General features: G+C 64.3%; 2 protein-coding genes across 4 annotated transcripts in view; one reads left to right on the forward strand and one right to left on the reverse strand.

The window, feature by feature from the left end:
* Window positions 1-7,400, forward strand: part of Ppp1r37 (protein phosphatase 1 regulatory subunit 37) — a 40,473-nt gene extending 33,073 nt beyond the window's left edge. The window contains exons 2-13 of the mRNA XM_047528044.1: window positions 139-236; window positions 1,526-1,571; window positions 1,687-1,787; window positions 2,459-2,578; window positions 3,055-3,205; window positions 3,344-3,499; window positions 4,375-4,487; window positions 5,090-5,231; window positions 5,316-5,482; window positions 5,583-6,312; window positions 6,586-6,672; window positions 6,749-7,400. Of these exons, the coding sequence (XP_047384000.1) occupies window positions 139-236; window positions 1,526-1,571; window positions 1,687-1,787; window positions 2,459-2,578; window positions 3,055-3,205; window positions 3,344-3,499; window positions 4,375-4,487; window positions 5,090-5,231; window positions 5,316-5,482; window positions 5,583-6,312; window positions 6,586-6,668 (1,907 nt within the window). The 3' untranslated portion in view covers window positions 6,669-6,672; window positions 6,749-7,400. The remainder of the gene's footprint in view (window positions 1-138; window positions 237-1,525; window positions 1,572-1,686; window positions 1,788-2,458; window positions 2,579-3,054; window positions 3,206-3,343; window positions 3,500-4,374; window positions 4,488-5,089; window positions 5,232-5,315; window positions 5,483-5,582; window positions 6,313-6,585; window positions 6,673-6,748) is intronic.
* A 3,035-nt stretch (window positions 7,401-10,435) lies between these two features.
* Nkpd1 (NTPase KAP family P-loop domain containing 1) lies at window positions 10,436-18,476 on the reverse strand. Of its 3 annotated transcripts, none has more exons than XM_047528580.1 (5): window positions 18,219-18,476; window positions 17,198-17,316; window positions 15,884-16,285; window positions 13,811-13,942; window positions 10,436-12,515 (listed from the first exon to the last, which is right to left on the reverse strand). In XM_047528580.1, the coding sequence occupies exons 1-5, from the start codon at window positions 18,260-18,262 to the stop codon at window positions 10,723-10,725; spliced, it is 2,490 nt and encodes an 829-aa protein (XP_047384536.1). In that variant the 5' UTR covers window positions 18,263-18,476; the 3' UTR covers window positions 10,436-10,722. The 3 variants fall into 3 exon arrangements, with proteins under 3 accessions (XP_047384536.1, XP_047384537.1, XP_047384538.1); XM_047528581.1 differs by lacking the exon at window positions 18,219-18,476 and adding an exon at window positions 17,904-18,004; XM_047528582.1 differs by lacking the exon at window positions 15,884-16,285 and having other exon boundaries at window positions 18,219-18,475.

Consider the following 18,476-nt stretch of genomic DNA (forward strand, 5'->3'; position numbering starts at 1 on the left):
TCCAGGTGTGGTGTGGAGGCAGCACTGGCTTGGATTGGGGGTGCCAGCAGTGGCCCTGAAGGGCCGGGAGGGGAGACTGGGCTTGGGTGCTGAGGAGGGGCGGGACAGGGCGTCACAGGCCTGCCCCTCTGCCTGCAGCCCAGAACGTGACGGTGGACGAGGTGATCGGTGCCTACAGGCAGGCCTGCCAGAAGCTGAACTGCAGACAGGTCCCCAAGCTCCTCAGGCAGCTGCAGGTATGGAGGGGTCTCCCTGGGGTTCCTGGCCTTTCCAGCCAGCCACCCAGCCAAGGCCTGTGAGCAGAACTGTAGCAACCCTCGTTCACGTGTGAAGTTGATCCGGCTCTCCCAAGTGTTTGAGTAGCCTGCGACAAGTGAGACTTCCCAGCGTTTGTCCGCCCCCAGAGAAGTTCTGGTCCCCAGGGAAAAGCCTCGCATGCTGTTCTCATAAGTCTGAAATATAAAAGGAATACCTGTCCTCTGACTTCTAAAAAATTAAAATGTAGATATAAAAGGCCACTTCTCATTTTTTGCCTGAGGCTCCCAGGAGGCCCCACTGCTGACAGTTCTCTGGCCTGTTCTGCTCCTTTGTGGGAGACTGGGTTACTGGTTCAGAGGGACACAGGCTCCGGGGCACTGGTCGGGGTCTGGTCACACCTGCAGTGGGTGCGCTTCCCCAGCGGTCTCCCTGGGCGCCTTCCTGACCCACCCAGCCTGGCCACATTGCTAAAGCACTGCCTCTCCCTCTTGCGGATGAGTCCTTCCAGAGGGTTCCCAGGTCGCCTCTTTCTAGGCTGCTGCTCCCACAGCCAGCTCTGCTGAGCGGCACGTGCCCTGCCCGCCTCTGGATCTGGGTTGGGAGGTTCTGCAGGATGCCAGGCACGGGTGCTGCCTGCCCGGGGGCAGAGGGCCGCGGTGTGGCGGCTGTGGGAAGGCACAGACTGGCTTCCCCTGCTGCCCTGGTGATGTTGGTTGGCAGGGCAGGCCTTCGCCTGTCTCCTGTGTGTCCTCACTGTGCCTGTTCCCTGAGTGACATGCAGGAAGCCAGAGAATAAAACCTGTGCTTGTGGGGACATGGGAGGGCTCAGCGGTGGGGACTGGGAGGACGTCAGGTGGGTTCCTTCACTCCCTTCCTGCCTTCTCCATTAGCGCTCCAGGCGGCCCTGCTCACCCTCCCACCTGGGCGCCTGCCTTAGTCCCTGTGCGGACTTCCCTCAGCTCGGACACCTCAAGATGCCTGTGGCCCACTCCTTCCGTCCCCCAGCTGGGGCTGAGGGGCCAGGGCCAGGCCGATCCTCTGGCCCCGGGGCATGGAGGTCTTCCCACTCTCGGGCACATACCCTGGGTTCCCGCCCTGGAGTCCTCTGGGACTTTGTTCAGCCACCCTCCCCGCTGGCCCTGCCCTGGCACACTGCTTCACCCCAGGAACAGCAGAGCGCACGGAGCCCCGGCTGTCCCGACGGTTGGGTCGGCCTGGCTTCTTGGGTGTCTTGCGACCTTGACCAGCGCCCACCCTGCTTTCTTAGGAATTCAAGGACCTCGAACACCGCATCGACTGCCTGGACCTGAAAGGTGTGTGTGGGGGCAGGGGAGAGGCTGTGGGGCGGGGCCGTCCTCCTCTCCAGAGCCCCCGCCCCAGGCAGGCGCATGGTCTCAGACACACGGGGCCACACCTCCCTCCTTCCAGGGGAGAAGCTTGACTACAAGACCTGCGAGGCCCTGGAGGAGGTGTTCAAGAGGCTGCAGTTCAAGGTCGTGGACCTGGAGCAGACCAACCTGGATGAAGACGTGAGCAATCCTGCACCACCCCACACAGCTCCCTCCGTTCCCGGGCCCCTCTGAGGTCTAGTTGGGCGGGGACCCAGCAGGAGATGGCACCCTAGACCAAGGCCAGGGTGAGGCAGGAGCAGGGCCTCCTGAAGGACAAGAGGGAGACATCGATGTGACCTGAGTGGGTGGGGGCACGGTGGGACCCCGGAGGGAGGCTTGGAGAGCTGGCAAGGGCAGCTGCAAGGCCCGCTGTGCCTTTTCAGAAGTTTGCCCTGGAGGTCGCAGCGTGCAGGGCTGGGAGTCATTTGGAAAGCTGCCTCTCATCAGGACCAGGCGTTCTCACCTCCCCAGACTAGGAAGTCCCCAGACCGAGGATCTGGGGGAAACAGGTGGCCTGACAGGAGGGATCCCAGGGGGAGGCTTGCTGCAGAACTGGCCCGGCCACGCAGCGCATCAGTCAGGACCCTCCATGACAGAAGCAGGCTGACTCGCTGACGGGCAGGCTGCAGCCTGCTCTGCACACAGCTGGCTCGGGATCAGGTGTCCTGGGTGGACGCCGTGTCCGTCTTCCTCCCCCAAGTCTCGTCCCTGCCCAGAACCTCTCATGTCCCTGACATTCTGTGTCAGGGCCCACTTGCCTCCCCCGGGGCCACCTCTCGCTGAAGCCAAGTCCCTGTCTCTGCCCCCAGGGTGCCTCCGCCCTCTTCGACATGATCGAGTACTACGAGTCGGCCACCCACCTCAACATCTCCTTCAACAAGCACATTGGCACCCGGGGCTGGCAGGCCGCCGCCCACATGATGCGCAAGGTGGGTGCCTCCTGCCCAGCTGCTGCCAGGGTGCAGGGCATGCAGGCACAGAGGGCACCAGGTATTTCCCCAAGGCACCCAGTCCTTCGGTCCTGAGTCTGTTGAGCCCTCACTGGGGCTGATGCTGGGCCTGGCACCTAGGCCAGTGGGAAGCAGTGTCCCCAGGTACCCTGCACCCAGGTCCTCCCTCCTCCCCCTCTCTCTGCAAGACCACTTTCCCCCAATCCTTCACTCCTCCTGGGTCTCATCCCTGAGAGGTGACCATGGTCACCAGCCCCAATTTAGTCATGTATGGGAAGAAGCTGGGCCCAGGGAGGGCGCTGGGCTGTCCAGGAGGCTCCACCGCAGAATCCAGGAGCTTGCCCGCAGGACCCCAGGCTGAGCTTTCCCTCGCCAGCTGTGAGACCAGATGACAGCTGTGCCTTGCCACTCACTGAGACTGGGGGGAGGCCTGACCCCGCCCCCGCCCCCACCAGACGAGCTGCCTGCAGTATCTGGATGCCCGCCACACGCCCCTGCTGGACCACTCCGCACCCTTCGTGGCCCGCGCCCTGCGCATCCGCAGCAGCCTAGCAGTGCTGCATCTGGAGAACGCCAGCCTGTCCGGGCGGCCCCTCATGCTACTCGGTGAGCCCAGGCCCCAGGAGGACAAGTGGGGACCCCCACAGCCTGCTGTTTGGCTGGGGCTATTAACCGAGTCTCTTAGGTAGGGCTACCCAGGAGGTGACCTGGCCAGTCACTCCCTACCCCGCACCGCTCCCCCAGCCACAGCCCTGAAGATGAACGTGAACCTGCGGGAGCTCTACCTGGCTGACAACAAGCTCAATGGCCTGCAGGACTCAGCACAGCTGGGCAACCTGCTCAAGTTCAACTGCTCCCTGCAGATCTTGGACCTCCGGAACAACCACATACTGGACTCAGGTGTGTGGGGGTCGCCCAGCACCTGTTCCGTACCCAGCTGGGGACACCCATATGGCCAAGGTAGTCCCAGGGCTGGGCCAAGGGAGCGCAGAGGGGGTATCTGACCCAGTGCGGGCTTCCTGGAGGGCAGGACAGCTGGTGTACACCCAGAGGCGCGGCGAGGTATTGAGCAAGGTGCCAGGGTCATGATCTGCAGAGGGCACCGAGGGAGGCGAGCTGTTGGGGTCCAGGACCCGAGGAAGACAGGCCACAGAGGGCTTCTGGACAGTGATGGTGACGCTGCAACCTTGCCAGAGAGGCAGAGGGAGTGGCAGGCGTGGTGACCTGCGTGGGAAGGAGCTGAAGGACTTGGGGTTTGGGCGAACCGCGGTGCTCTTACTGGGGTGGAGGCCAGGGGGTGAGAAGAAGAAGAGGTGCAGCCAGTGGGAGGGGCCCCTGGAGGAGGTGGGGCGACCTGCTGCACCGTTGAGCCGAGTCCTCGGCTGCCGCCGGTCAAGAGGGAGGTGCTGGGCAGGAGGGACCAGAGGCCCGTGCCTGCACGGCATGGCAGCCACCCCAGCAGGTGCTCCAACTGTTCTGGCTCTCCACTCAGCCAGGAGCGAGGCAGAGATGAGACATGAGTGAAGCGTCCAGTCTGCAGTTGGCGAGATGAACTGGCTCCTGAGCCGGGGACATTCCCATTTGAGCAAAGATCAGAAGAAGCAGCTGCTGGGGGGACAGGGATCAGGGAACCAAATGCCAGGCCAAGGGAGGCAGCAAGGCCAGAGCCTGCGGGGCCAGGCAGGCGGGGTGGGGTCAAGCGGAGGGTCCCGCACAGGCATGCCTGGGACTGCCCCGGGGGCCGCAGACAGGGCTGTGACTCGGGCCTCCCCTAGGTCTGGCCTACATCTGCGAGGGCCTCAAGGAGCAGAGGAAGGGCCTGGTGACCCTGGTGCTGTGGAACAACCAGCTCACACACACCGGCATGGCCTTCCTGGGCATGACGCTGGTGAGTGGCCCAGGAGACCAGAGGGGTGTCTCCCTCGCTGCTGCCGCCCCACCCAGCCCCTGCCCAGCTGTCTCCCAGCAGAGTTGCTGGGGACCGCTCGTCCTGCAGGAGCAGGCTCTGCCCCGCAGCAGCCTGCCGGGCCCATCTAGCTCCTGCTCCTGCTTCTCCTCGCCAGCCCTTCTCACTCAGTGTGAGGGACAGTAAATGTTTCGCTTGAAACGCTGCTATTTCTGGAAGCCTTCAGTGAGTTTTCAGTCTTCTATTACGTAACGAGTAACACCAGCTGAGCAGTAGAGGCTCCGAGGGCGAGCCCTGTGTACCCAACGCCAGGGTCAGATTCCCCTGCGGGAAGGCTGTCCTCAGACCCAAGGACACTTGATGGCCAGGCTGTGGGGTGTGGGGACCCTGGGATGCTGGAAGGGCTGGGAGTGGACAGGGCATGGCGCTGGGGGAGACCATGTGCACAAGGGCTTGGCTGCTCTGGGGGTGCAGCAGGTCAGGGCCTCCAGCCCCGGGGAGGAGCACCCAGGCTCATGTCTTTTTCTGGTCTCCTCAATGACCTGTCCTCGGGGCCTCTGCTCACCACCCCTGCCATCCCGCAGCCGCACACACAGAGCCTGGAGACGCTGAACCTGGGCCACAACCCCATTGGCAACGAGGGCGTGCGCAACCTCAAGAACGGGCTCATTGGCAACCGCAGCGTGCTGCGCCTCGGCCTGGCCTCCACCAAGCTCACGTGCGAGGGTAGGGTGCGGGGCGGGGCTGGCAGGGCGGCAGGGCGGCCAGCAGGCGTGGGGCCCATGGCCAGCCCTGCGGTCCCCCTCCCAGGCGCGGTGGCAGTAGCAGAGTTCATCGCCGAGAGCCCCCGCCTCCTGAGACTGGACCTGCGGGAGAATGAGATCAAGACAGGCGGGCTCATGGCGCTGTCGTTGGCCCTCAAGGTGAACCACTCACTGCTGCGCCTGGACCTTGACCGCGAGCCCAAGAAGGAAGCGGTGAGCAGGGCTCTTCTGCTGCCTGCGGGATGGGGAGGCAGCTGTGGGCACGGGCAGTGGGCGGCCCCGAGCCAAGCCCTAGCCAGGCTGCCCGCTGCAGGTGAAGAGCTTCATGGAGACACAGAAGGCGCTGCTGGCCGAGATCCAGAGCGGCTGTGGGCGCAACTTCGAGCTGGCGCGAGAGCAGGAGAGGGAGCAGCAGCTGCAGCCATCAGCCTCCATGCCAGAGATCACCGTCACCGGGCCCCAGCCCCTCGAGGAGCCCGGGGACACGCCTGTTGCTGGGGCACAGAACGGGGCCCCGAGCACCGGGCCCAGCCCAGACTCAGACTCAGACTCAGCCTCTGACGGGGAGGAGGAGGAGGACAGGCAGAGAGAGGAGGCCAGTGGTGGCCAGAGACCCTCGGCCCCCTGCCCTGCCCTGGTGCCCCCCACGGACTCCTTGGGCCCTGGGGACAGGAGCCCCCCAAGCAGCCCCTCCTCCCCCACTGAGCAACGCATTTCTGTGTCCAGCCCAGGCCGGGGTCACAAGGTGTTTGTGGTGACCCGGGTGGAGAGTCCACCTGAAAGGGCAGAGCCCCCTGCTCCACCCACCTTAGTCTCCCCGCCCGCCTCGCCCCCTTCCTCCCCGCCCGCTTCACCAACCCTACCGCCACCTGAGGCCATTGGCACCCAGGACCCAGGGTCATCTGAGCCTCAGCCCCAGCTGGAGCTGCCTCAGTCAGGGCCACCACTGCCCAACGGCCTGAAGCCTGAGTTTGCCCTCGCACTGCCCCCAGAGCCACCCCCGGGGCCCGAGGCCAAGGGGGGCAGCTGCAGCCTGGAACACGGTGAGAGGGGCTTGAGGGCAGGGTGACCAGGGGCCCCAGGGTACCATGTGTGACCCCAGACCAGCACCTGCCTCGGCAGGCCTGATTCCCAGCCAAGGGCAGGACGAGTCCTTGGCTCTTATCCTGTGTCCCTGGGGTCTTGGGAGCTCTCCCCAGGGTGGGAGCCTGTGAAGTCTGTGGCCTTGGTCCCTCTGCTGGCCCCAGGTCAGCCTAGGCAGGGCCGGGCCAGGTGTGTGCACCCCACCCACCCAGCTGACCAGCTGCCGCCCACAGAGTTGCACCGCCCCCAGGACGAGAAGAAGCTGGAGGAGATGCTTCTGGAGGCCAGTCAGGAGGCCACACAGGACACACTGTGACACTGTAGGTGGGCGAGGACCTGGGGGCTGGGGAGAGCGACAGAGCCCTGCTCTGACTTCACTCCTCTCTGCTCCCTCAGTTCCTTTTTCCCGGTGGGTCTTTGATGAGCCGAGACCAGAGCCATGAGAATCTGCTCCCCTCGCCCAGCCTTGCTGAGACCCAGGATGCCGGGTGGGTGCCCGGAGGCCTGTCCCAGGCGACACTACGGGTGCAGGAGCCGCAAGCGCTCCACCTGATTTCAGCACTTCTATTTATGTCTGCCACTCGAGACTCTGGGCTGGGGGCGGATGGGAGGAGGAGGAAGCGGTCCCCAAGGACATCAGGCCATAAGGCCACTCCAGGAGGGTCCACTGGCCAGGCCTGCCCTGTTGAGGGCAGGAGTCCAGGGTGGTGGTGGGATGGCCCCCGTTGGTCCAGAACAGGACCAAGTGGTGGCACGGGAGGGGTGGTGAGCCGAGGTGGTGGTGGAAACTGGAGGCCCCGTGGGGTGGGGGGCTGGGTGCGGAGATCAGAGCTTTCTTCTTCTTAAGTGCAATAACTCTATCAGGGAGCCGGGGCGGTGTGGCACGGGCTCTGGGGCTCCTGTTGCCCGGGCCACTTAGGCTGCGCCCTGGGAGGCACTACGAGCGCGGGCGGTGGCGGTGCGGGCTGGGACGGCCCCCTGCCGGCGCAGCTCTGTTCACACCTTTTCTAATAAACGGGGCTGGGTTCACCATTCGCCCCTCTCTGCGTGCTCTGCCTTCATGTGCCCTGGTTCAGGTGCTCGTGGTCCCCAACGAGGAAAAACAAGTGGCCTCCCCCTCCACCCACACCTGTGTCCAGCTGGGTGCCGCACGTCTTTGGGGGACCAGGCCCTGAGCACCCACCAGCTACAGGGCTCGAGTGCAGCGGTCTCCACTTGGTCACCTGTGGCTCAAGGAGAGCAGGTCCCGCCTGAGGAAGGGCCTTGGCCATCACCCTCTGCCCTCCCCAGCTGAGTGAGGGTCCCCTCCTGCACACACCAGGAAGCACCTTTCTCATTTAAGCCACCGTACGCTTGTGATTGTCATTTGAGTGTCCTCCCTGCTCCGTAGGACAACCTCAGGGCTCCCATTTGGGCTCAGGGAAACCATACACAATAGCTACCACCAGCTCGTGTCATCCGTCTGTGCCTCAGCAGCTGGGAGACATGGGCACAGCCAGCCTGTCTCCACTTCTGAGTTCTGGACGTGTCATCCTTTCTGATGTGGCTGTGGGCACAGTGGGGAGGGGGTAGGAGGGACCCACTGCAGGACACCCTGGCTTCAGCCCCTTCTGGGTGAGCCCCAGGATTGAGAGGTGCCTCCGAATGCTGAGAAGCCGGGCTTGCCTGGCCGGGGTCCGTCAGCGTTGGCAGAGCTGTGTGGCCAGTTTAACCAGACCTCGGGCTTTGGCCTCTGCCTCCGTCTCCAGGCCAGGTGGGTGTGGCTCATCTACCCCTGCGTACCTGTGAGGGGCTGGGGTCCTCATCCTAGCCTTGTCCCTGCCCATGCTTGCAATAAATTTGCTTGAGGTGAGGAATTGGGTTTTTCCAGCTGTTACAAGTTGATGTGCTCCCCACACACAAAAAAAGATACCGAAGTTGCAGCCCCCAGTAGCTCAGGACATGGCCTCTGGGAATAGACTTTACCAAGGTAATCATGTTTCCAATAAGCGCACTAGGCAGGCCCTAAACCAGGGGAGCTGGGTGGGGCTCGATGGCAGAGCGCTTGTCTATGTGCCCAAGGACCTGGGTTCCACCCGCAACGCTACTTTACAGGTGGTGCATACCTGTAATTCCAAGGACAAGGGAGGCTGAGGCAGGAGGATCACAAGTTCAAGGCCAGACTGTTCCTCAAAAAATAAAAATGGCTGGGAATGTAGGTCAGTGGTTGAGTGCCCTGGGTTCAGTCCTCAGTACCGTAAAAGAATTTGGACACAAAGGTGGGAGTAAAGCCATAGATGAGGCACAGAAGGGTGCCCTCTGCACCTTGAAGCCACTTCACCTGAGGCTGTCCTGTCCATGGGACTTTGTTGTAGCAGGCACCAGAAATTTTACAGTTTTACAGGGCTCCTGATTCTCAGGGACCCTGTGTGGGCTGGAGGTAGAGGGGATCCCCTGGGCCAAGGATTTTCTCCCCTTGCCCTCAGTCACCCACAGTATGCCCAACTGGTCCTCGTGGGGGTCTCTGTTAGCCGAGCCCCAGCTCTTGATGGACCTTTATTTTACTTCTCTATCTGTGGTGCTGAGCATCAAACCCAGTGCCTCACGCGTGCTAGGGAAGTGCTCTACCTCAGCCCCAGCCCTACGCCAAATCTTAAAAGACCTTGGTGGCTGGAACAGTCGTGTGGGTTGTCGTGCTTGTGGGGTTTTGAACCAGGCCGCTATTCACAAAGTGACTTGTGGATGTGGCCCTGTCACGCACTTGGAGCTCCATCATCCCCCAGAACCCCGGCATCCCTGCCTTGGGGCAGATGGCGAGAAGGCCAGCGTGCTTCACCCTCTGCTGTGCAGGACAGGCACAGCCTCGCTCGAACACCCTTACCGCTGGTGACAGCCCCTTGGCCTTGCCTGTACCGATACCCACGAAAGTCCCACACTCCCGAGGGCATGTGAATCTTGGCAGAGCCATCACGGCCACACAAGCCACTCTGACGTCCTGTTGCCCTCCTGGCCAAGGTCTTAAGATAAAATGAACAGTCTGGCCACTGCTGGGTGCCACGTAGCACTGACCGGGGCTTCTGACAGCAGGGCAGCCCAGGACCCGGCCCACCTCGATAGCCTGGCGCTCAGCTGTGGGGAACGGTGGCCGAAGCAAGACCAGAAGAGGGCTGTACTGGTGGCAGTACGCCAGAGACGCCTGACCCTGCCCTCCCTGGTGGCTCTCCCCTGCTACGGGCGACGTCTCCCAGCTGGGCCCGCTTAGCCACGCCCGGCTGAGACCAGCATGTGAGGCCAGGTGGCCAGAGGTTAGGCACCTTCACAGAGCCCTGGGGTTTCAGGGCCTTGGCTCAAAGCCATGCCCTCAACCTCTGATCCCCAGCTTATTCGTTGACGGTCCCCGTTGCTCCCCCAACACCAGGTTGGGCCAGGCACCCCGCAGGCCTTCCTGTGAGGCTCAGTGTTTGATGAATGAGGAATTGGGAATTGCCCAGAGGACAGCCCTGTCCTAGGTCTCTGTCCTGCTGAGGAAGGGGCAGGTGGTGGCAATGCCAGTCTAGCTCACATTCCAGGTGCCCCGAATGTCCCTAATCCCTGGTCCTCAACTTCCCTGTCTTCATCCACGGGGCTGCTCAGGTGGCTTCCGTGTCAATGACAGCTTGTGGCCCTGGAATGACTCAAAACAGGCACCTCCTGGACAGTTACTCGGCTGGGGCAGGCTCTAGCCCACGCGGCTGCCTGAGTCCAATCAACCCATTGTGCTGGGGGTGGAGCAGCTGCTGAGGTCATCAGGGCGCCACCCTCGGAAATGCCAGTTCCTTCCCTGCCCACAGAGGGCAGGCTAGGGCGTGGGGACAGGGACCTGGGATCCCCTGAGGCCTGGACGCCCTGCATTGCCTGAGTCAGCCTGGCACATCTGTCCTTCATTTCCCCCGCCTCCACAGCCTCACCACCCCCGCAGGCCCTCCTGCCACCTGGGATGCCACCTTCTGTTGGCAGGATGCAGCTCAGAGGTCTGGCCCTCAGGAGGAAATGGGCAGGGCAGGGCAGGCCTGGTCCTCAGTGCTTGCTGAGCAAGGCAGTCCAGGGCATCAAGATCAACCCAAGCCATCTCTATCTTCATTTATTGCACTTGAACCCTGTGTGTTTCACTGGTCCCGTGCCGCTCTCAGGCACGCCCAGGCACACTGCCCCCTTTTGGAGGCTACTGCCCTCTCTGGCTCCCAGAGCGGCTTTGGTGATTCGGCCACTGCTGGCCTCACTGGGTCCTGAGTTTTGGCCCAGACTTTCCCCACACACCCTCATCAGGGCTGGCAGGGGAGTTGCTGCTTTCTGCCGCCCTGGAGTTTTCATTCACGGTCCACCGAGGCTGGTCCCCCTGGAGTGGAGGGCGCTCAGGCTACAGGCCTCGGCTTGCCCCCGTGGGCACGCTCCCGGGGGTGGTGGGCTTCACTGGTGTGCCCTGAATCCCGGCCTGCTGGAGACGGTCCTGAGGCGCCGTTGGCTCCGTTGATGGCGTTGGGGGCATCCCGGGCAGGGGATTTGGGCGGGGTGGGCGGCTTGAGCGTGCTGACTGCCCGGATGAGGCCCATGCGGCGGCGGATGGAGTGGTCCAGGTTGACGGTGCAGCGCAGCAGACTCTGCGCCTCGGCCACCGTGAAGGGGAAGTCAGCGCCCAGAAAGCGCTGAAAGAGCTCCGGGTCGCCGTCCAGGTCGAGCACATTCTGCAGTGCCTTGGTCATGGTGTGCAGCTCGCGGCTGTTGTCGCAGAACACGTCCCAGAGGCGCGCGCGCCCCTCGGGCGCGCCCCCGGCCTGCTGCCGGTCCTCCAGGCATTGCAGCACCCAGCTGAGGCGGCAGGGCCACTGGTTGGCGAGCACAACCCAGGCCACGGCCTGGCGCGGCGTGGGGCCCCCGCCGTCAGCCTGCTGCTGCTGCTGCAGCAGGCGCACGGTGATGGGCACGGTGTTGACGATGCGCCGCATGGACACCACGTTGTCGGGCACGTACTCGTAGAGGCAGTCGCGCTCGTCGTGCAGGCAGAAGAGTGCCTCCTGGATTCGGCGCGCCGCCTCGGCGTCGATGCGGCCCTGCTCGCGCTCGCCGCCCGCCTGCGTCTCCACTGCCAGCAGCTGCGCGCCCTCGCCGCCCTCGCCCCCGGACGGCCGCAGCTTGCGCGTGATCTCGCGGTACAGCAGGTCATCGCGGCTCAGCACGGCATCGTGCAGGAACTGCAACTTGGTGCGGCGGCCCATGATGGGCACCGAGAAGGGCAGCGTGACCGTGCGGTTGAGGAAGAGGTAGCCGTTGTCGGCCGTGCCCTTCATGTTGCCCGCGCTCTCGAGGCACGCGGCCAGGATGCTGGGGTCCACGACCAGGATGAAGATGAAGGGCGCGTGGCTGTCGGACAGCAGCGTGTTGATGGCGTTGAGCACCCCCACCACGCGCTCCGGGTAGCACGTGTCCAGCCCGGTGACCTCGAGCACGACGCGCAGCCGGCGCCGCTGGTAGATCTCCAGGAAGCACAGGAAGTCGGTGAGCAGCTCCACCTCCTTCTTCACCTCGCACATGAAGCCCAGCTGGCTGCCGAACTTCTCGCGCGACACCAGCCGCTCGATCTTCTTGCGTTGGCTCACGAACAGGTGCTTGCCCACCGAGTACACGGCCATGAGCAGCCCCGAGCCCGACAGCGTGGTGGCCGCGCCACCGAACACCTTGAGGACGCTGCCGCTTGCGCTGCCGTGGCCCAGCGCGCGGCCGCCCAGGGACAGGTAGAGCAGGCCCACGCCCAGGCAGAGCGCCGCCAGCAGCGCCAGCAGCGCCAGGCACACGCGGCGCCGGCAGTGCCACTCGCGCTGGCAGAAGTCCGGCGTCGTGGCTGGCTTGTTGCCCAGCACCGAGTACACGCTGAAGGGCAGCGCGCCATAGTGATGGCGGATGCCCTCGCACAGCGTGGTCACCAGGCCGGCCCACAGCTTGTCCGTGCCGGCGTACTGCCAGGCGCTGAAGCGGATGAAGAGGAACTGCACGTTCTTGCGCCGCAGGTGCACCTCGGTGATGATGGGCTGCAGGAACACCAGGTACCACAGCAGCCGCGGGAAGCCCCAGCCGCGCACGGGCCGCGGCCGCCACTGCACGCGCTGCAGCTCCTCGGCCTCACGCTGCGCCGCCTCCTGCTGCATCAGCGCTGCGGGGCGGGAGGGCGCGGGAGGCCGCGTAAGTGGCAGAAAGGCCCGCGGTGGGGTGGGGCGCTCCGGCGAGGCTGGGGACGGGGAGGGCTGGGAAGGGGCTGGACACCTGGCGGCAGGGACTTGGACTAAAGAACTGGGGCCAGTGCAGAAGGTGGGGCGTGGAGAGGCCTGGAGCCGGGCTTGCACTAAAAGCGGTCAAGGGCAGAAGCAAAGCCTTCAGGAGAGAGTGGATGGGAGGAGATGAGAAGAGCCAGGACTCTGCAAGAGGCTGGTGGCCATTCTTAGGGGTCCTGAGAAGGCCCTAGGAGGGCCCCCCAGGGGCGGAAGGAACGACAGACTGACTCGCTGGGGAAGAGAATGGGAAGCAGTAGGAACACAGCATGGGTTTCCTTTGACGGTCCTGGTCCTCCTCCAGTGCCTTAGCCGCTGTCTCCTCTCGGAAGCTCCCCACCCCAGGCTGGGTCACCACTGTCTGAAGACAAATCTGTGTCCCTTGCTGCACTGAGGGCAGGGCCCTGGTTATCTTGGTCACCACTGTGTCCCCTGGGCACTAAGATGGAGCTAGGAAACCCAAAGAATGGATCACGTCCAGGGCAGGTTCTGTCCCAGGCAGCAAGTGAGCCAGTGGACCTCACCTAGCCCAGGGCAGGGACTTCAGAACAGCCTCTCCCTGTCATGGTCTTTCTGATCCAGGCCCCTGCTGTGCCCCTGTGACAGCACAGGGGCAGGACTGGATGGGCAGCACTAGAACTGCCACCAACACCCATGGAGGAGCCCTGAGGTCTCTGGCCACTACTGGGGCTGAGGTCTGAGCTCCAGCAGGGTCTGGGAGCTGGCCAGGAGGTCTCCACACATGCCTTCAATGAACATCTGTCTGCTGGGTGTCCTGGGAGTGAGCACCGGGCCACAGGGACCAGTAGGGTCGGCAGGAGGCTGCCACTTCAGTGAGGAACCAGGTTTTCTCCCCAGCGTGCTGGGGAGCAAGGGAGGCTCCTGAGCAGGGGAGGACCAGTTGGTATTTTACGAAGATTCCTTGGAGTGGATTTGTTGGGCAGGAGGGACACTGGGAGCAGATGAGCTTAGAGGCAGCCAGGAGGTCAGGGAGGAGCGTGGGCAGGGACAGGGCAGACGCTATGGACAGGGGCATGGTCACTGCTGAGTTATGGGTGCCTGACTGGGGCAGGCTGGTCTCAGGGGGGGTGGACCTTGGGGCAGTCTCACACTAGGCAGAGGCCAAAGGCCAGAGGCTCTGCTCCTTATCCTCCCCACCCCCCACAACCCAGGTCCTCACTGGTGATCTTGTCCAGCATCATGTGCAGCCGGCAGCCAAAGGGGGCATAGAAACCCACAGTCACAGGGACGGGCACGTGGCAGAGAGTCTTGGCCAGGCAGCTGCAGTAGACGTCATCCTCTGTCAGGATGTCTGGGGGTCAGGTGGGGAAACAGTCAGTGAGGCTGGCCTGGCACCACCCTCCCTCCTCCCCTCTGTCCTTTGAAGCCCCGCCCTCAGCCCCTCCCTGCAGGAGAAGCCCCTCCCTGATTCCCCAGGTGATCCAGGTCAGCCACTGCAATGGAGACCTCTGGAGCCTCCACTGCCAGAGACAGATGTGCCCTCTGGAGGATCTGGACCTGGACCTGCCATGCTGAGGCTGGGAGTCTGGACTCTCCCAGCTCCAGACCAGAGGCTTGTGGGAATCTGGCTGTCTTGACCCTCCATCATCAGGCTTGCTGGGCCCAGCTCATGGCTGCCCTGGGAGAATTCCATGGACCTTTCATGGGACACAAGGTCCTTGGACACTAAGACACAGCTTTCCACCCTCAAAAGTCCCCCATGCAGGTCAGCTCCTGCCCACTGTTAGCTTGGCACAGGGTGGGTCCAGAGGACCAAAGGCTCCCCTCCACTTCCTGCCTACCTTTTACCCTGACCTCACCTCTCTCCAGGACCCTATGCCCACAAGTCACCTAATCCCACCTGACCAGGCTTGGGAGAGAGGTGCCAGACCAGGTTCCTGGTTCTCTGCAGGACTGTGGAAGTGAGACCTGAGAGGCTTAGCCCCTCCTAGGAGGAGTGCCAGGGAGCATGGAAGCCAAAGGGTCTGGCCAGGTCCTTGTTCCCTGTCTGGAATGGGCATCCAGGACACAGATACCTGGCTACCAAGCACCACATTGTCCCCGCCCACCCCTCAAGTACTTCTTGGACCTGGAATTGGAGTGCCAAGATGGGGCCGGGGTGGGAGATGGGCCAACCTCAGGGCAGCTGGCAGTGGGACACACCTGCTTCCTCACAAGCTGGTGTGCTGCGGGAACTGGGCCTTGCCTAGTGGCAGAGGCAGGAGGGCAGGAGGAAGACTCAGGACAAGGTCGGCTGAGGTGGCGGTGGCCAGGGCGCACCTACTCCAGCTCTCCCTAATCAATGGGTGACCTCACCTCACTCAGCCTCTATTTTCCTGTGCATGAAATGGGCATCCTGGCCCCAAGGCTCCAGTGACAAGGTCGTGCCCAAACTAGAACTGAGTCCTTGTTCATCATCTGTTGAACCAGAAGCAACTGTGTCCCCACCTCTGCCGCCGGGCCACCAGCACCTCCACCCACTCTTGCAGCCTCCTGCTCCCAGGGCACCTGCAGCCCATTGTCCTGATGGATCCTGAGTCAGCTCCTGTCCCTCCAAAGCTGCCCGTGGCTCCCGCCTCGCTCGGGGAAAACCCGAAGTGCAGCACTGGTCTCCTTGCTGTCCCTGGAACAGGCCACCTCAGGGCCTTAGCCTTGGTGACTCTGCTGCACCGGTTCTGCGCAGATGCCTCCTTAATGAGACCCGGCCTTGGTGGCCGGGTCTCATCTGTCTCCTTCCTGTGCTGCCCTCTCCCCCAGGAGAACAAGCTCCATGAGGATGGCCCCCCTTGCCCGCTGCCTGGACCCGGACCTCCATACCTGGCGGGACCAGTGGGTCCCGCCCACCTCTGCCCTGCTGGCTCCGCCCCCCAGCCCACTCCCTACCTCTTGCTGCAGCTCCGCTTGGCCGTCTCCCCCACGCCAGAGCTGGCCAACAAGCTGCCCATGTCATTGTCACCCCCTGCCCATGTCCTCCGTGGCCTCCAGGGCCAGCGGAGAGAGGGCTGGGAAGAGAAAGCAGAGCCAGGGGTCAGCAAGGAGAGGGGGAGAGAGGCCCTGGCTGTCGCCGGACCGAGACACCGTGCACCGATAGGCAAGGCAGAGGCAGCCCCTGGGACCCAGGGGCAGGGACGAGCCCCTTCTGAGCAGGACCAGAGTGTGGGAGGTGGGTGGTCAGAGGCGCTAGCCAGGGAGCAAAGGCCCAGGTGAGAGGCGAGGCAGGAGCGGAGGGAGCCGGGCAGGCCTGGCTGAGCACCGGAGCCGTAGGCGGTGAAGGAGCCGCAGGCGGCCGGGGCCGGCAGGGGCCGGGTCTCGGTGGGCTCGCTGGGCTCCAGGAGGGTGGCGGCCGAGGCGGGCGGTGTGACGGGCGCAGGGGGTGGCTGGGGGGCGCTGGCTGGTCCCAAGGGGGCAGCGGCAGGTGCAGGCGGCCCCTTCTGCACCCCGTGCACTGGGCAGAGGCGCTGCCGCAGCGGGCTGGGAGGCGGGGGCTGGGGCTGCCGCCGCTGCTGCCAGGTGCGAGGCTGGGGGCCCTGGCGCCGGCCACTGCCACCCCCTCGGTGGATGTGGTAGGCCTGCTGCCAGTGTGACTGGGGGGACGACCGACAGGGCCCATGGGCTCCAGGGGCCGCTGGGTCCTGGCGCCACTGATGACAGCATCCTGAAAGGAAGGAAGCGCCCGTGACTGCGCCTGACTCCCTGACCCGGGTGCTGGCAGAGGGGACTGAACCCCGGGGCTCGTGCGCCGGAGGCCACACTCTACAACTGAGCCACGTCCCCAGTCCGACCAGGCCGGGTCTTGGGTGGAAGCACTGGTGGGGGCCCCAGGGGCCCTGAGAAGCCAGAGGCCCGAAAGAAGGGGTGTGGGTGGAGTAGGACTTGGGCCTGGTGGGGTCAGGGGTGACAACCGAGGCTTGTGCATCCTGGTGCCCCAAATTCCTGCTACCATAACTCCTGGGTCCCTGGGGAGTCCTCTCGGCAAGGTTCATTGAGGGTGCTGGGAGCACCCGCTGGGAGCTGGCCTGGCTGGTCCAGAAGAGGCCAGGGTGACTGGTGGTGGCCTCTAGACAGGGACAGGGCAGGAAGGCTGGACTGTGTTCCAGACTCAGGCAGGCTGGCAGGGCAGTGCTGGCCAGGGAGGCTGGGGGCCCCTGGGCCCTGAGGAGGCTGGATCGGCCCTGATGGGAGGTAGCCGCCCCCTCCCACCCTGCCATGCAGACAGGCTGGACTGGGGCTCCCCCAGGGTTGGCTGTGTCCCTTGAAGCCTGGAGATTCACAGAGGGTCTCCCCTGCTGCTGTCCCCAGCACAGGTTCCTGTTCCTGGCCCCCTCACCCCTGCCCCCAGGCCCCACCAAACTGAAGCCTCTACAGGCCCAGGCACAAGGTCAAGCCTGAAGTCCCAGCTCCTGGGGAGGCTGAGGCAGAAGGACCGCCTGAGCCCAGGAGGTGGACAGCAACCTGGGCACAGAGCACCTCCCCTGGGGCGCTGGCGGGTCTCCCCGGGGCCGAGTTCTTCCCTCAACAACCACTCAGGGCAGCCTCCCCAGCCCACGCCCTCAACGGGAACCCTTACCTCTGTGGCGTCCCACCTCTGGATCCAAGAAGTAGCGCTCAGCAGGGGTGTGGGCACTCTTGGTGAAGTGGACGTTGTAGTGTGTGTTCATGGCAGGCCGGGACATTGGGGGCCTGCTCCTGGGCAGGAGGGACACCACAGACTCAGTGCCCAGCACCCTGGGGCCCGAGTGGCAGAGAGCTGGGGTTGCCATCTCAGCCCTGTCCCAGGACAGCCCCATGTGCTCCTGGGCAGGTGAGAGGCCTGTCCTGCTCCCGGCCCCTGGGCTGCGGGGCGAGGCAGGATGGGGGCCGCCTGGCCCCCCTGGGTTGGACAGGCGTGCCCAGCTGAGGCAGGCTGGGGTAGCGGGGTGCCCGCTGAGGGAACAGGCTGGGCCTGGGCTGGGGGGCTGGTGTGGCTCGAGCGGGGGGCGGCCAAGGCTCTAAGGGCAGCAGATTCCACAGCTGGGTACACTTGGAGGTTGAATGAGGGGATGGGGAGTCTGGGGACAACTGAATTGCAGGGCTCCGGGTTGGGAAGAGGGCGAAGCTGGGCCGGGGGGAGTGTGGGCTTCAAGGCGTGAAACACGCGGGCAGAGAGGAGGGGTGGCGGCTGGGGGGCGCGGCAGGGAAAGCCGAGGGACCTAGGGGACTGGGGTGGCGAGGGCTGGCGGCCAGGTCTGCAGTCCTGCCCACCACCTCCCTTGGTCTGGGGTCCCCAAACGTACCTGGAGGCGGCCTTGCGGCCCCAGCTCCCTGCCCGTGGCCGAGCTGCCGGGCCAGCCCCACGACTGTCGCGCAGGCCCAACTGGAGCCCTGAGCTGCCCGCCTGCCAGACCGGTTTGCCTGCCTGTCCCCGCCCCTCCTGGCAGCCACCCGTCCTGGTACTCTCTAGGACTGGGCGCCCCATCACTCCCACACTGTCCCCCAGGAAAAGGATGGAGTCCACGGCCCTCCTCACACATGGCCAAGCCATAGGGTCTCTGCCCAGCCCCTGGACACTCCTGCAGGGGACAGGAGCCTGGGATAGGGAGTAGTCAGACCTGGGAGAAGACACACAATTCAGTCCAGTCGCCAGTTCCTCCATGGCCCAGCTGTGTGACCTTGGGCAAGTGACTTCACCCCTCTGAGCCTGTCTTCCTCATTACTGAGTGGGCCTGGCTGGCGCCCGCCTCAAAAAGAACCAGGAGTCCACCTAGTTCAGGGCCAGGCCCTTAGCAACGGCCCTAGCTGCTACGTGTGGGGCACGGCTGACCCACTTCCCGTGCACTGCCCCACACATGCCTGCCCAACAGCTGCAT

Source organism: Sciurus carolinensis, chromosome 16 (assembly GCF_902686445.1).
Source record: "Sciurus carolinensis chromosome 16, mSciCar1.2, whole genome shotgun sequence".
Classification (NCBI taxonomy): Eukaryota; Metazoa; Chordata; class Mammalia; order Rodentia; family Sciuridae; genus Sciurus; species Sciurus carolinensis.

What these genes read in the sequence shown, in the direction of transcription:
- Nkpd1 (XM_047528580.1), bottom strand. Translation starts at nt 18,262, where the DNA reads ATGGAGGAACTGGCGACTGGACTGAATTGTGTGTCTTCTCCCAG. An exon ending in AGAGGTGGGACGCCACAGAG is followed by an intron (nt 16,286 to 17,197) that starts GTAAGGGTTCCC and finishes CCTTCCTTTCAG; the next exon opens with GATGCTGTCATCAGTGGCGC. An exon ending in CTTCACCGCCTACGGCTCCG is followed by an intron (nt 13,943 to 15,883) that starts GTGCTCAGCCAG and finishes CCTGACCCCCAG; the next exon opens with ACATCCTGACAGAGGATGAC.